Here is a 15,011-nt window from a genome sequence, read left to right as displayed (position 1 = left end):
ACAGATTTTTTTATATTCAATTTTGAAATCTGACATGGAGCTAGACACATTGTCAATTTCCCAGCTGCCGCAAGTCATGACCTACATCAGTACATCAGTACATATTTACCAGGTAAGCCACTAGGTGTTTAAATTGTTACATTTGGGAATTAGCAGTAAAAGTAGGGTGGACACCTGGACCACAAATGATAAAAATCATACTGCAGTGTAGCCTTTGTAGCATATTACATTGTGATATGTACTTGTAATAGGTGTACTTTCTCAATAGGTATTTATGACCACTTGCTGAATTGTCAGATCACATGAAAACCTTGCACTATAGCCCTTGTCCACATTAAAAGACCATGACCACCCAAATAAAAGCCATTATACATAAAGTCTACTAGACTTGGTTAGTTCAGACTTGATCAATTTAAAGGGGTTCAGAAGATTAGCACTTTGCTGTATTATAGGTCTGACCTGAACTCTTGGGCCAGCAATTGGATGCTGTTCATCCTTAGGCCTCCCTCTCATAAGACAAAATAGTTCAGTGTATTTGTGTCTTGAAAGACTTCCTGGTCAATAAAACTGGTAATACATAATGCAGGACTACACAGCAGGACTGCTGTGGGAATAGAGGCAGGAGTTTAGAGGGCCCAGTAAGGCCAGGTGCAATATATTATTGCAGGAATTGTCATTTTCCAGAAGTTACAGAGGCATTAATATTTTGTGGGGTACCCAGTAAGTTCTGGGAAAGAATACAATATGCAGTGGTGCTTGTTACATGGATAACTATAGGACATAGTTCAGTGGTTTTTACATCCTTTCATTCAAGACCACCCCTTCTCCCATGATGAAGCATTTGGTCAGGACCCACCAGGGGTGCTTCGCCAATGAGGCAAGTTGAGGTTGTCGCCTCAGGCGGCAGCGCCCCACTAGGTACCAGGGGCAGCAAAAATGCTGCTTTTGTACTTTAAGAGCGAATTTCCAGGGGAGGGGGGGCAGCAGCAACTGCTGCTGCCTCAGGCGGCGGAGGGTCCAGGGTTGCCCCTGGGACCCACCTTAGCTTATTATTGAAAACTTTGCTTTTCCTTCCAGCTTTAGTTTCTGGAACAGCAAATAGGTATTTACCCCATATCTAGGGCCCTCAAATTTGGTTTTAGGAGTATCTGGAATAGCAAATAGGCCTTCTTCCTAAATCTATTGCACATGAGACTGAGCCTCCATAGAGGGGACAGCCCAGCATTCCCTGTTTTCCATAATTTTTTGCAATTACTTACTGCAGGTGAATTATTATTACACTATAGAATAGGTGGCCATACACCTAGCTAAAAGGCCTCATTGTTTTGGAAAACATACCTTGACTTGTCCAAGGATGTGCACTTCAACGCAAATGGATTTCATACACCAAAAAGCCCATTAAAAAGAATTTTTAGTAGGTGTAACAACAAATGTGGTACTCCTCTTTACCCACCTACAGAAAATAGGGATTCTTATTTATATTTATTACTTCTCCTTTAAGCTTCAATGTTTACCATAACATCAGGCCAAGATTTGAGGAGCCCTGTGAAAAGTATTCCCTGTGGCTGAAAATGTAGGATACCAGAATATCTTCCACAGAATCCAAGGTTTTGCTGGCACTTGGCTATTCTGCTGTTACACCTGAGTAAGTACTTTGGATTATAAATCTTGAACTCTTTTTACTATATCAGAAAGTAGAATATAGTAGGAATTTTGGGTGGCATGGGCACCTTTTGCCTTTTTTTCTGAGGAACCTGTTTTATAGAAAGTAAAACTGGAGGCACATGTATATAGCAAAGCTCTATATCGATGACCTTGGCGCAGCATTAACCACTTTATTAATATATACTTTTTTGCATATTGGGCAAAGTGTTCATATTTATTTAGGTTAAACTTTAAACCACTAGTATACCACAATTATGAATATTAATTTTGGGCTTTTGCATTAAGTGCATAATTCTGCATAAAAATACTTCCTTGTAAACTCATTTCACATTGCGAATAGTTTTTCCATTCCCATATATATGTTTCAGATACAGGCATGCTGATTTTTTGCTATCATAGAGATCACAAATGTAAAAAAATATATTATGGTAAAAAAAAAACAGGAGAATACTTTTCATTCCTTTGATTTCAGTGGCATTCCAGTTAATGTAGTAGACTGTCTGAGTGCATTTTTGCTATTTCAAGAGGTAGAAATTAAGTGCCTCCTTCAAATGAAATTTTCAAATTACAGACATTGGCATTAAAACTATGTTTGCACTTATAACAGTGGCCAATTGAAAATAATTTCCAGATACAAATTCCCACGTTGCTGAACATCCTCGGCAACATTGTGCATTTTCTATCCATAAAAAAACAGGCCAGGTGGGTATAATTATTAAGGTAAATAAAAACAGTGGAATGTTGGTGAGGCAAACAATGGTAATATACATTTTAAAATAAAAAATATCCACGTTTGCATTAAATAAGGCATTCTTTGTTTGTTACTCTTTCAGATGCATTTCTTTTTTCTTTCCACAAAACTGTACAAGGGCACAATTTATTCAAGTGCAGTGGCTCATAGCAATCAGTGAGAAATTTGTTTTGATCAGTCTGCCACTGGGCAACTGCACTGATACTCTTTAGCACCTATCTTAATAAATTAGCATTTGTTTTTGAAACATGTTGTCTTCAACACCATTTTGGCCAATTGTTAAGTAAACCCCTAGCCAAAATCATAAAAAATATACAGGTATGGGATCTATTATATAAAGAATGCTTGGGACCTGGGGTTTTCCAGAGAAGGGTTTTTTCTACATAATTTGGATCACCATACCTTAAGTCCACTATAAAACATTTAAATATATAAAACATTTAAATATTAAATAAACCCAATAATTATGTTTTCCACCAATATTGATTCATGCAACTTAGTTGGGATCAAGTACAAGGTACTGTTGTATTATCATAGAGAAAAAGGAAATAATTCTTAAAAATCAGAATTATTTACTTGAAATGGACCGAATGGTAGATGGCCTTCCTGTAATTTTGAGCTTTCTGAATATTATGTTTCCTGATTAGAGATCTACAGTATTGGATAGATTTAAACTGCTAGGGGGTTATTTACTAAACTCTGAATGTATCTCATTTTTTAATTAAAAAAAACACAACCAAAGTCCCATGTCCGATTTTACTTTATTTATTGATTAAAAAACTGAAATTAATTTGGGAAAAAACCTGATAAAATTGAGCAGAACCCCGAATCGTCTGATTTTGCAGACTTTTTTCCCTAATCACTTTATTTTTTGGGGTTTTTGAAAACCCCAATTTTTTTGGTGTGAGGTCTGAGATGGGGGATTTTCAGATTCAGGCTTTTTGCAGCATCAGAGTATAATAAATCTAAAAATTTGGGGGTTTTTTATGCACAAAAAAATTTAGTTTTTGCACCAAAAAGCCAGACCAGATAAATTTGAGGTTTAGTAAATAACCCATTAAAATTGTTAAGCTTTGTCAGTTATTACTGAAGTTGATGCTTGGCATTTTAACTGTGGTTCCCAGCATTGACCAGTAGGTGGAAAAATTGATACATTTAGGGGCCCATTTACTAAGGGTCGAAGTGAATTCGAAGTGCATTTTCGAATTCAAAAACTTCGAATTTCGAAGTCATTTTTGGGTACTTCGACCATCGAATAGGCCAAAATTCGATTTGTATTGAAAAAACTTTGAATATTTGACCATTTTTAAATCGAAGTATTGTCTCTCTAAAAAACTTCGACTTCGACACTTCGCCACCTTAAACATGCCGAATTGCTATGTTAGCCTATGGGGACCTCCTAGAACCTAGAACCAGTATTTGGCTAAGTTTTTAGAAGTCTAAGTTTTTTTTTTTTAAATTTGTTCGATCGATCGATTAAATAGTTTGAATTGTTCGATTCGAACGATTTTAACAATCGATGGAACGATTTGAATTCGATTCGAAAACAGCTAAATTAACTCAAAAAAAAACTTGAGTTTCGAAGTTTTACCACAACCCTATTTTCTTCTGATTCTTGCTCACTGACCTCATTTAAAAAAACAAATGCTCTGTAAGGCTACACATGTAATGTTCTTGCTATGTTTAATTACTCATATTTCTATTCGGGTCATCTCCTATTCATATTCCAGTCTAGGTTGCTGGGGTAATGTGTACCCTAGTAACCAGATTGCTAAAATTCTCTTAAACTGGAGAGCTGCTGAATAAGAAGCCAAATAAGTAAAAAAACAGGGTTCTTTTAGTGAGCACCACGGAGCGATCCTTTTCCTGCTTCTTCGGTTTTCAAATTTCCCTGGGCAGACGCATGTGCAGTAGAGCGAAATAGCTGGCTTTTCCATTAAAGTTCAGATTTTCTCTCTATTTCGTATGCACAGCCATGAGAAGAGCCGTAGAAGCAGAAAGAGGATCACTCTGTGGTGCTCGCTAGAAGAACTCTGGGTCGGTGCAGTTTTCTGCTGATAACAGTGTCAGGTAAGTAATCACTTGGGGCTGCCTAACTTTTAGCACCCCCAAGTGTAAAATGGTGTTCCTACTCCTTTAATAAAAAACCAACTGCAAATATTACTCTCTACAAAAGTTACATTAAAACTGATCAACCCCATTAATAGTATACCCAAACCTCTTTAAGACAATCTTCACACTGCAAACATATTAAACAGGGATATGTACCATTTTGTATCGTATGAGAGAAAGGATGAAAGACAAATATGTGTATTTGGGCTGAACAAATGTATCCAGTTGCAGTAAATCACGGTACAGGTATTGGATCTATTATCTTGAATACTTGGGATCTTGGGTTTTCCAGATAAGGCATATTTACATAATTTGGATCACCATACCATAAATCCACTAAACAACATTTAACCATTAAATAAATCCAATAGGATTGTTTTGCAACCAATGCAAATGCATGCAGCTCAGTTACCATCAAGTACAAGGTCCTATTTTATTATTACAGAGAAAAAGGAAATTGTGAATTATTAGCTTGGCATTGACTCTTTTTAATACCAGTAAAATGTTTAATTAAGCAATTAGCCAAAATATAAAGCACCTTTTAAGGCAGTGACAAATGTCATATTTCTTGCCATAATCACATTGCATAAATTTGAACGTTTTCTCTGTAGCAATTCTCCACGCCGATTATTGAAAGGATATTTATGGTATTTTGTTACTGCAACAAAACACAGGAGGCAAAAACCCACATTGTCTTTATTATTTAATTTAATTCTATCCATCAACAGGCTGAATCTTTTAATGACATAACACATCAGTGTAATGGTTGATATGCTAACTAAATTTGTGCTTAACCCCAACGGTGAAACATTCCTTGGCTTAGCTCTTTTACTAAATTGTAAATAAAACAAAGCCATTCATATCAAATGAGTATCTGACTGGGCTAATTTGAATGGGAATTGACCTACAGCAATCAACATCTTTAGAGACTTCTTAGAATATTATTGTGTTACTTAACAAGGAACATGAACACTAGAAATTATGGATGTTCTCCTGATTAAAGGAGAACTCCACCCAAAGCATTGTTTTTGCATAATAGAAGAAATGTACTTCTAAGCAACTTTCTCGTAAGGAAACTTAAAACAAGGAAATGCAAATATGTAGAGCAGATTATCTTTGTATAAATACAGATTCCAACAAGTATTTTAAAATAAAAATAACTAAATGTTTTAAGTATGCACTGTACCAAGCAAAGTAAAGCACATCTTTTTTTTTTACAAAGTTTTTTTCTACTAGTAATCTTAACAACATTTCAGTTGTGCTTATTTCATATCAGTAGATATATTGCTCCTCATTTACCGTCACTACACCCAGTTATGGACACAAAACAGTGCCCAGTATAGACCAGGTAATAGGGAAGGGAAATTAAAAAGGTTTACATGGAATTGGAAGCTATGGGAGACGGCTTTCCTGTAATTCTGAACTTTCTCTATATTGGGTTTCTGGATAAGGGATCCTATACCTGTAGATAAAAAAATTATAAATATGCTTCATTGGTTTCTGATTTCACATAACTCTGTCCTGTGTTACCCCATTTAACATCTCATCGACTTCATGCTGGGTACACTCTAGCTCAATGATTTTCTGAATTATGTGACCCCTTAGAATCATATCCTATACTTTATCTCCTGTTGCACAGGCCACTCTCTAAGCACCAGTCAGAGATTATTTAAATATGCCTGTGTCAAACCCATTATTAAAAAGGCAACCCTCAACCCATCCTGTCTATCTATCGCCCTGTCTCTCTCTTACTGCTAGCCGCTAAACTTCTGGAAGATCTTTTCTGTACATTGCTAACTTTTTATGCACCAATAATGTGCTGGACCCCATGCTGGTAGAATTGTGAACTCCAGACTGCTTAGGCTAAATGGCACTACTATCTTCTCATACTTATCCTTTGCATTTGATGCTGTTGACCATTATGTTCTAATGAATATTCTCTCTTGTATCTGTGATCCGGCTGCATCCTGGTTTCCATTTCTACCTTTCTAACCACTCATTTTCTATTACTTTCACTAACAAATCCTCTTCCCTTGCTGAGGGTTCTGTACTTGGCCCTATGCTGTTCTCCTTTTACATTCTCTCTTTAGAAGACATTATCTCCTTATTTCTCTCTTATAAATTTTATGAAGATGACTTCCAGATATAATTAGACACATCTTCACTAACCACTGCTGTTAAGACCCAGATCACTAACAGCCTCCTAGCTATCTGCTCCTGGATAAACCAATGCCACCTCAAATTCAACCTATCTAGTGATGATCTGCTCCATTTCATTTTGCTGATAAATACACAAAATTGCAAAACATTTGCATTAAAGTTTACGGGCAACTTTTTTGACATGGCAAAATATATTATTGTCTATGGGCGACTTTTTTTTCCTCACACCAATTGCATTAAGTTCACCTTCCAAACCCTTTTTGAGTTGTTTTCAGATTGTTCTACAGAAATAAAGACTTTTTTCAATTGTATTTCAGTCTGGAAGGTCAGTAATTCAGATACAGACTCTAAACTGATATAATTTTGCAATATTTAGTTGATACATTTGCATCTGTGGAGTATTAGCAACTATTGTATCAATTCTAACAGCTGCGTTTAATGAAACTCAGGGATTCTACTCAGCAGGGACATAGATAAGAAATGTATCAACTAAATGTATCAATTTAGAACAGTTTAGAGAGTTGGTGACCCCCCCCCTCCCAGTGCTGCTTTAGAAGGTGGAAAATTTGATTTACACTTCAATTTTAGAAAAACGGTCACACATAAAAAACAGTTGGAAAAAGTCTTTATTTCTGGTAAACTATCTGAAACAAACTAAACTTAAAAAAAATGTTGGAAGGTGAACCACCATTTTAAAGTCAAATTTCTCTCAAATTTTGTTTCACTCCAAATGCATCAAAGTGAATGGGCTTTTTTTCAGAATTTTTTGTGCGGCTACATTTTTTGTGGCAAAATTTTTGTGAAAAAATCCAATGAAATGCTGAATTTTGCCACAAATCCATGCATGGAGGCCACGAATCTGTTGAAATGTGGAATTTTGCCACAGATGCATGCTTGAATTCTTGTGTTTTTAGAGGTTTTTGAAACTACAACTAAACTGTCTCTAAACCCACAAATGTCATGACATTTATTATAAATTCCAAACCAAAAAAGCACTAACGGTAAAAGTTGCAGAAAAGTTGCCAAAACTGCAACTTTTTCATATCGTTGCACAAAAACCAGCCTCAAAAATATCCGAGAAATTCTAAAACCAGGAATCAAAGAAGTATCTTCCAGTTGTTGTAAGAGACATCTGCAACTGACAGGATTTAGCTGGAGAATGTTCGTATTCAGAATTGTCGCAGTTTTGTTGCATGATTAATCCCAAAAAAATTGCACTTTTTTTCAGCGGCTATTGAGAATTTTTGTTGTCAAAAAGCCGGATTAGAAAGAAATGCAGTTGTTGCTGTTCCCTTCAGCATCTCCCTGTAGCTGTACTGACAATCACAGCTTCCATCTGAGTGTAGTGAAAACACGCATTTTACATCTTCACTCCACTCTATGTAGCTACACACAGGCAGAAGAGAGCCAATCTGTTTCTCTTAGCCTGCAAAAAAATGCAGACTGAAAGCAGTGGAGCTAGGGTTGCCACCTGACCTGTATTTTACCGGCCTGGCTTGTAAAAATGATGGTCGATCCCAATGTTATTAATAGGGAAAAAAGATAAATATATAGGAAGGCCGGTATTTTTTTCCAGAAAAGGTGGCAACCCTAAGTGGAGCCAGTGCTCCACGTGCCCTCAGCCTAAGAGGCAACCTATTCAGCCCCAGGTAAAATCTTTAGCATAGATGTTAAACATACAAAATACTTCTGCTTACATTGAAAGCCTAAATACATTGATTAATTTAATCTTTTTACATCATCCACACACAACTGCTATCTTTGTCTAAAACCTTTTTATCTTGCTGCTCTGCTCTATACATCTAGAAATGTATACCTCTAGAAATGTATACCTCTGGAATTTTATTTTTCAATAAGGAACACTCTCTAGATCTAGAACATTATAACAATTCCCAAACCTTGGGCACTTTTGCTTTCCAAATTGTTCTTGCATGTTATTAGTCCACTTAGACTGTATGTTTGTACTGATATTGGTGAAAAATCCCCCTCACATAGTGTAATCATTAAGCAAATGTCAGTTGCTGCTAAACAACTTCACATGTTAACACTTTCGGTGTTAATTAAGAGGAAATGGGAGCTTTAGATTCAAACACTAACCTATTGTAAATTATGGTGAACAATCTTTTTTCTAGCTGTTGGGGTAGTTTCACCTAAGGTAAAAGCCTTTTTTATATTTTGGAGTCACAGTTGGGGGTCATGACTCTGTTGCAAGCCTGGCAGCCAATAAAATATTTATGAAGGACTTTTTATCACTCTATATATACTCTGTACAACTTTGTTTCTAGTGGAAACATATGTGTTTTGAGCACTTACAGTAACTTGTTGAAGATTATTAAAGGGGTGGTTCATCTTTAAGGTAACTTTTATTATGTTATAGAACGACCAATTCGAATCAACTTTTCAATTGATTTTCATTATTTATTTTTTATAGTTGTTTGCCTTTTTCTTCTGACCCTTTGCAGCTTTCAAATGGGCGTCATTGACTCCCTTCTAAAAAACAAATGCTCTGTAAGGCTACAAATGTATTGTTATTGATACTTTTTATTACTGATCCTTCTTTTCAAGCTCTCTTCTATCATATTCCAATCTCTTATTCAAATCAGTGCATGGTTGCTAGGTTCATTTGGACCCTAGCAACCCGATTGCTGAAATTGCAAACTGAAGAGCTGCTGAATAAAAAGCTAAATAACTCAAAAACCACAAATAATAAAAAATGAAAACAAATTGCAAATTGTCTCCTGAATATCACTCTCTACATCATACTAAAAGTTATCTCAAAGGTGAACAACCCCTTTCAACACACGTTGAAATAATAAAGCAAACATATTTTTTAATTTTTTATTTTTTCCAAGCTTCTTGCATAGAAATTATATTTTAATGCATATATTTTAATATGTATATTTATAGAAGAAAAAGGAACCTCACACGTTAAGTTTACAGATTTACAATACAAGCATTATATATTAACAATTTACTTATATACAAATATTACAAAGAATAATAACGCAGCACAGGCAAGTTTTGTTTAAAGCTGCATGAGCACAGACATCATTAAATGGTAACCACCCTTTAATGTATTTTTGTGTAATAAAAGAATATCAAAAGGGCAAACAGATAATGCTGTAGCAATTTGGTGAGGACAAAAGTTAAAAGCTAGCAAACACTGTTCCAGGCAGAGATATTCAATTCTAGTTTTGCTGGGTACGAGGTACTGCAATTAACTTACATGCTGTGTAATTTCTATACATCCCACTAGGTCAGGGACTAAGAACCAGATAACAGCCAGTATGCCACAGCACAAGCTGCCTAACATATAACATTTATGTTTAGGAAAACATTTTGAACAGTTGTTACATGCCAGAGTTGTAGTGTACTGCATTATAACTCACAGAGGCCACACGGTGGCTATAATTGATACTTTCTGTAGTTGCTAACAGTAATCTATGCACAAGGATGTGGATAGTCCAATTCTTATGATTCTTTTTCAGACAGTATATATATGAGATACTAAGTTGTATTTTATTGTTGCAGTTCAATATCAGTGTTTTCTCCAGATACTGACTGAAACAATATAACACTATCTTTCAGTATTTACAAGTTATAGGTACAGTATTTTATAGACTTTTAATCATATTATAAAAACTAAATGACTGGTATTTTTGATCTATAAAACATACAGTACTAGTCATGTTCTCAGAAACTCCCAGTTGCAGAACAACTGGAAATACAGTGCTTATCAGAGTTTCACCAAACATGGGGTCTGTCTTCTATTGGTTACCCTAGGTTTTACCTTAGACAGCGCCACCATTTGTCGGTGTTTGTCCAAAATGTTTTTAGTGGCACCCGCAGCTGCCAGCGACCATATCATCATACTGTTTCAAAACAACATTTTCATCGTCATCAAAGTAGAGTAGATTTATGGAGAAGAGTTTGTCAGGAACACAGCACAGGCTACTAACACCTTTTGTTAGTTTGAGGGCATTAATGATAGACTGCACCGTGGCATGGTTTGTAGGCCTCATGTTCTGACCCAAAGGAAATGGGCAGGATCCTTTACAGTGGTAAGCATTATACCCTCTAGGAGAGATAATCCATCCAGACCAGCCAATTTCTTCAAAGTCTACATAGAGTGGATGTCTCTGGCATGGCAGTTGTCCATCTTCTTCTACAGATCTAATACTCCTTGTTCTGTTTGGAGTTTGTGCAATAGGACCATTTGGTAAGGGTACTAATTGGCCATCTAAATAAAAAAGGAAGCAATTAACCAGGGAAACAAATCAGAAGGAACATGATGTATAAAACAAAAAGTATTTCTCTGTTTTTACAGTTACAGTTATGAGAATCTTTAAATCAATATTTTAATGTCCCTCTATAGCCACATTATGGCCATTACCCACCTAATATACATTTAATATAATAATTAATTTTGCTTTTGTGTACTTTACTTTACTTTAAGCAAAGCAAATTTCCCTTTAATAACAAATTAAAGGGAAATATACCCACCCCTTTTTGAAAGAGCTCATTCAGTTGCATGCATACATACTATCTGATCTTCCAGAAAAAAGTATCAATATATTTTTCTACACAAACATGCCTGATTCCACAGATTGAAAGAAAACCAAAATTCCTTAGATGCACAATGTAATGCAACCCCATCCTTACTTTGTTCCATGTTGAAGTGATGGATTCTGGGACTCGGTTTTGCAAAAAATCTGCACACCACCCACTTTGGAGATCAGAGGCACTTTTGAAGTCCCAGGATCCATCAAATCACAATGAAACAAAAAAAGGAAAGGTCCCGTTATGTGTGAGGGACTAGGTAACTCATGCCTGTGAACTGAGAAACATTATGATGGTTTTCTGTTTTTTGTTAGAATATATATATACATATATATATATATATATATATATATATATATATATATATATATATATATATATATATATATATACATACACATTCAGATAGCATTTATCACCTTTTCTACCCTTTTCATAAAACCAAATGAATGAGTTCTTGTCAAAAAAAGGGGGGTAGATATCCTCCTTTGTGTTCAGTAGTCTTACCAGGCTGATTGTTTACTGAGACAATTCCTCTCCTTCCATCATCAGTGAATAGAACCAGCATGGGCTGTTTGCTTTCATGGTGATCTCTGCCAGATGCAAAACGGATGATGTTTGGATCAACTTGTGCTCCTCCCAAATTTCGGACAGTTACAAGAATGCCATGATTAGCACTTTCATCGTTCCAAACTCGGACCTGTTTTTAATGAGAAACCCATATGTTAGATAGATAATGTCGCCTCACAGTCCTTAGCTCGTATAATGCAGGCCTCTATGGCATAGGGTCTTTATACACTTTGTAAACTACCTAGAGACATATAATATAATTAACTGGCAGACTTTCCATGCATATAGACAAATATGCATTCTATGACACGTCATATTACATATTGGAAATGTGTGTGGCAGCATTTCTGAATACTTACAGCCTGGGTTATAGAAAACACTTCCCATCCTGAAGAATGAATTGGTACAAGTTTCGATGATAGCAGTTTTCTTCCTTGTGGCAACTGTACTTTATTTTTATCTAGGACCAGATAGACACTAATCTGTAAAAAAAAACACAATTATTTCCCCTCTGTTTTAACATGTTGTCACTTTATATGGCTTAAATAGGCATGCCCAACTGGCTTTGCAAAAATTAGCAAATGTTTTCCAATATACTTTCCCACCCATTTTAAAGTACTTGAAATTAGAAATGTATGTCTTATACTGAACAAAGTAACAAAATAAATTCTATAAACATGGAAGTACAACTACAACATAGACAGCGATGAGCATGTTATTAGACTTACCTGGCAGAAGTGGTGCCTTTTAAAGTAAGCTTGCTCAGAAGGCCTTGGTTTTAGTTTAAAAAGATGAAGTTCCGCTGTTAGAATCTTCTCGTTTCTGGCCACAGTCGAGAGGTTAAACAAGAAATGCATATGGTCACTGTGAACTGAGAAATCATTTTGTTGTTAGATATAATACTGTAGACTGCACAGTTTCAAAGAAATCCGTTTATAAGTTTATATTAATGGCATTTAGGCTTACAGACATCACTTAATTATACTATAACTGTCTTAATGTTTCATTTAAAAATAATTTTCATATTAAATAAAAACTGCAACTGACAGTAAAATGAGTGCTACAGATGACTGCCAGGTTTGACTTTTTTTAACATAAACTTTCCACAATCATATACGGTATGTATAGAAATATGAAAAATCACAATATAGACCCCAGGTATTCTAATACTTTTTTTCTAATACTTTTGCCTAAAACCTATACAAGTAAATTAATTCAAATCTTAAGCTATATTTATTAATAATAAGAAGAGCACCTTACTTTTATCAAAAAAACTCCTGACAGTATTTCCTTCTAGAAGGTCTGGGTCCTTGGTTACACCATCTTCATCAGCTACTGTGTTGTAAAGGTCCACCATATACTGAGGTGGCTGCTTGACATGCTGAAGAGGCTGTGGTGGTTCCTCAATACCAAACACTTCCAACAGTCTTTTGAGGGCTTGAGATCTTACTAGCTCAGGGTCTTCTAATTCAAGGTCAGTAGTATCCACCATGTCAGTAGGCCTGGAGGTGCATTCTTGTATGATGACAAACAGCAATATAAAACCCAACATCTTCCTTAGGTCCATCTCATCAAGCTGCAGCTCTTGAGGTTTCTTGTGACTGAATGACACACTGACTGCTTAGTCACAGAATTTATATCAAAGCTAGCAGGCACCTTCGAATCAAGATGGAATTAAGTCAAGTATGCAAAACAGCAATCAGTAAATGTAAAGAAACCTAATTGCCGTGCTAACAAGGTGTGAAACAAGACTACCAATGCTGTGGCAGCAATTATCCTACAGTACACAATTTAGGTTGAAATTGGAAGCTCTTGTCCTGTGTACATTCCTTATTTTAAAAGAAAATGGGCAAAGATTTAAACACCTGGAGAGGATTGGTTTGTTTATCATTTTTTCTGGAGTAAATGTGAAATTATTCTATTGTACCAGTCTGAATGAGGACAGTTTGCTCTCCCTGGGAGGCTAACTTCCTTCTAATGAATTTATTAATGGGGCAAACAAGAGAACATTTACTTCCATGAATTAAACCCTCTTAAGCAAATACAGGGGAAAACCTAAGGTGTCTTGAGATTTTAACTACACAGATTGCCTGCATTATATCAATAGCTACCCAATGTGATTTCAAAGTACATGCTGAAATCTGTTAGATTTTGATTGGAGTCAATAATGAGAGAGCTGTAGAAAAATGGCTTTCTAAATCTAAAATAACACAGTGGAGCTTAACAAAGCTCATCATTTGTTGGCTTAATGTGACATTTTACCATTAAGGGATGTTGTAATTTACACCTTCAACTAGTATCTTTCTTAGTGTTTTATAAGCAAAATGGCAACTAAAGAAACAAAAGCTTGCTACTTTGCAAGATAGGACTTGCAATATAATATTTTATGATATATTAGACATACGTTTTAAAGAACATTTAAAAAAAAAACACAGAGATGATCAATCGTTTTTCCCTAACAGATTCAATCTGTTTAACAAAGCATTGAGTTTTATATTATTTCAAATGATGGATTAGTGTTCTAATGTGTATTGGGTGCAGAAGCACTTTATTGACTGAAGAGATGACCTGATCACTGATGGGGTGAAATAGATAAAGAGGTTCATAAGGGAACAGGATTCTGACCTCTCAGCCAAATTTCCCATTATCTTGCACTTCTCTGCTAATCTGCATATGTAATGAGTATGTGTATTTCCCTCTTTCATTTCTCTGTATGCACCCAAGTGATCTACAGGGGTGCTTGTTCAATTCTCTAAAACAGTGTCACCAATATTTTTTCTCCACACATCTAACCTTTGATTGGACAAGATATATATATATATATATATATATACTGTATATATATATATATATATATATATATATATATATATATATATATATATATATATATATATATATATATATATATATTAAGGGAAAATATATTTCTATATCTGTATGGATCTGTCTATAGAATTATGTGTGGTTTTCTCCTTCTTAATTCTATTGAGAGCCCCAGTGAGTGCAGTACTTTATTTTCTATATTCTTTCTATATTTGCAACTTTTTCTGGAACCCAAGCAGCGATTTGATAATATGATATGCACCTTCTTGGTCTACTAAAAATATTTAAACATTAATGAATCCAAAAGGATTGTTCTATTACAGTATGGATGAATGCAGATTATTTATCATCATGTACTGTTTTATTA

The 15,011-nt window shown here is 35.2% G+C and overlaps 1 protein-coding gene across 1 annotated transcript; it reads right to left on the bottom strand.

Annotated features, from left to right (window-relative positions):
* Positions 1-9,512: 9,512 nt before the first annotated feature.
* admp.L (anti-dorsalizing morphogenic protein L homeolog) lies at positions 9,513-13,444 on the bottom strand. The gene is made up of 5 exons (XM_018255787.2): positions 13,079-13,444; positions 12,547-12,689; positions 12,178-12,300; positions 11,756-11,948; positions 9,513-10,928 (listed from the first exon to the last, which is right to left on the bottom strand). The coding sequence occupies exons 1-5, from the start codon at positions 13,383-13,385 to the stop codon at positions 10,522-10,524; spliced, it is 1,173 nt and encodes a 390-aa protein (XP_018111276.1). The 5' UTR covers positions 13,386-13,444; the 3' UTR covers positions 9,513-10,521.
* Between the last annotated feature and the right edge of the window lie 1,567 nt (positions 13,445-15,011).

The sequence above is a fragment of the Xenopus laevis genome, chromosome 1L (genome assembly GCF_017654675.1).
Source record: "Xenopus laevis strain J_2021 chromosome 1L, Xenopus_laevis_v10.1, whole genome shotgun sequence".
Classification (NCBI taxonomy): domain Eukaryota; kingdom Metazoa; phylum Chordata; class Amphibia; order Anura; family Pipidae; genus Xenopus; species Xenopus laevis.
The sequence above is the reverse complement of the archived record's forward strand: the minus strand, read 5'-3'. Positions and strand labels throughout refer to the sequence as shown.

Coding starts and splice junctions, on each gene's coding strand:
- admp.L (XM_018255787.2), bottom strand. CDS start 13,385: ATGGACCTAAGGAAGATGTTGGGTTTTATATTGCTGTTTGTCATCATA. Junction 11,949..12,177: donor TGTTTTCTATAACCCAGGCT/GTAAGTATTCAG, acceptor CATTAAAAACAG/GTCCGAGTTTGGAACGATGA. Junction 10,929..11,755: donor CTCAGTAAACAATCAGCCTG/GTAAGACTACTG, acceptor TTTTTTATTTAG/ATGGCCAATTAGTACCCTTA.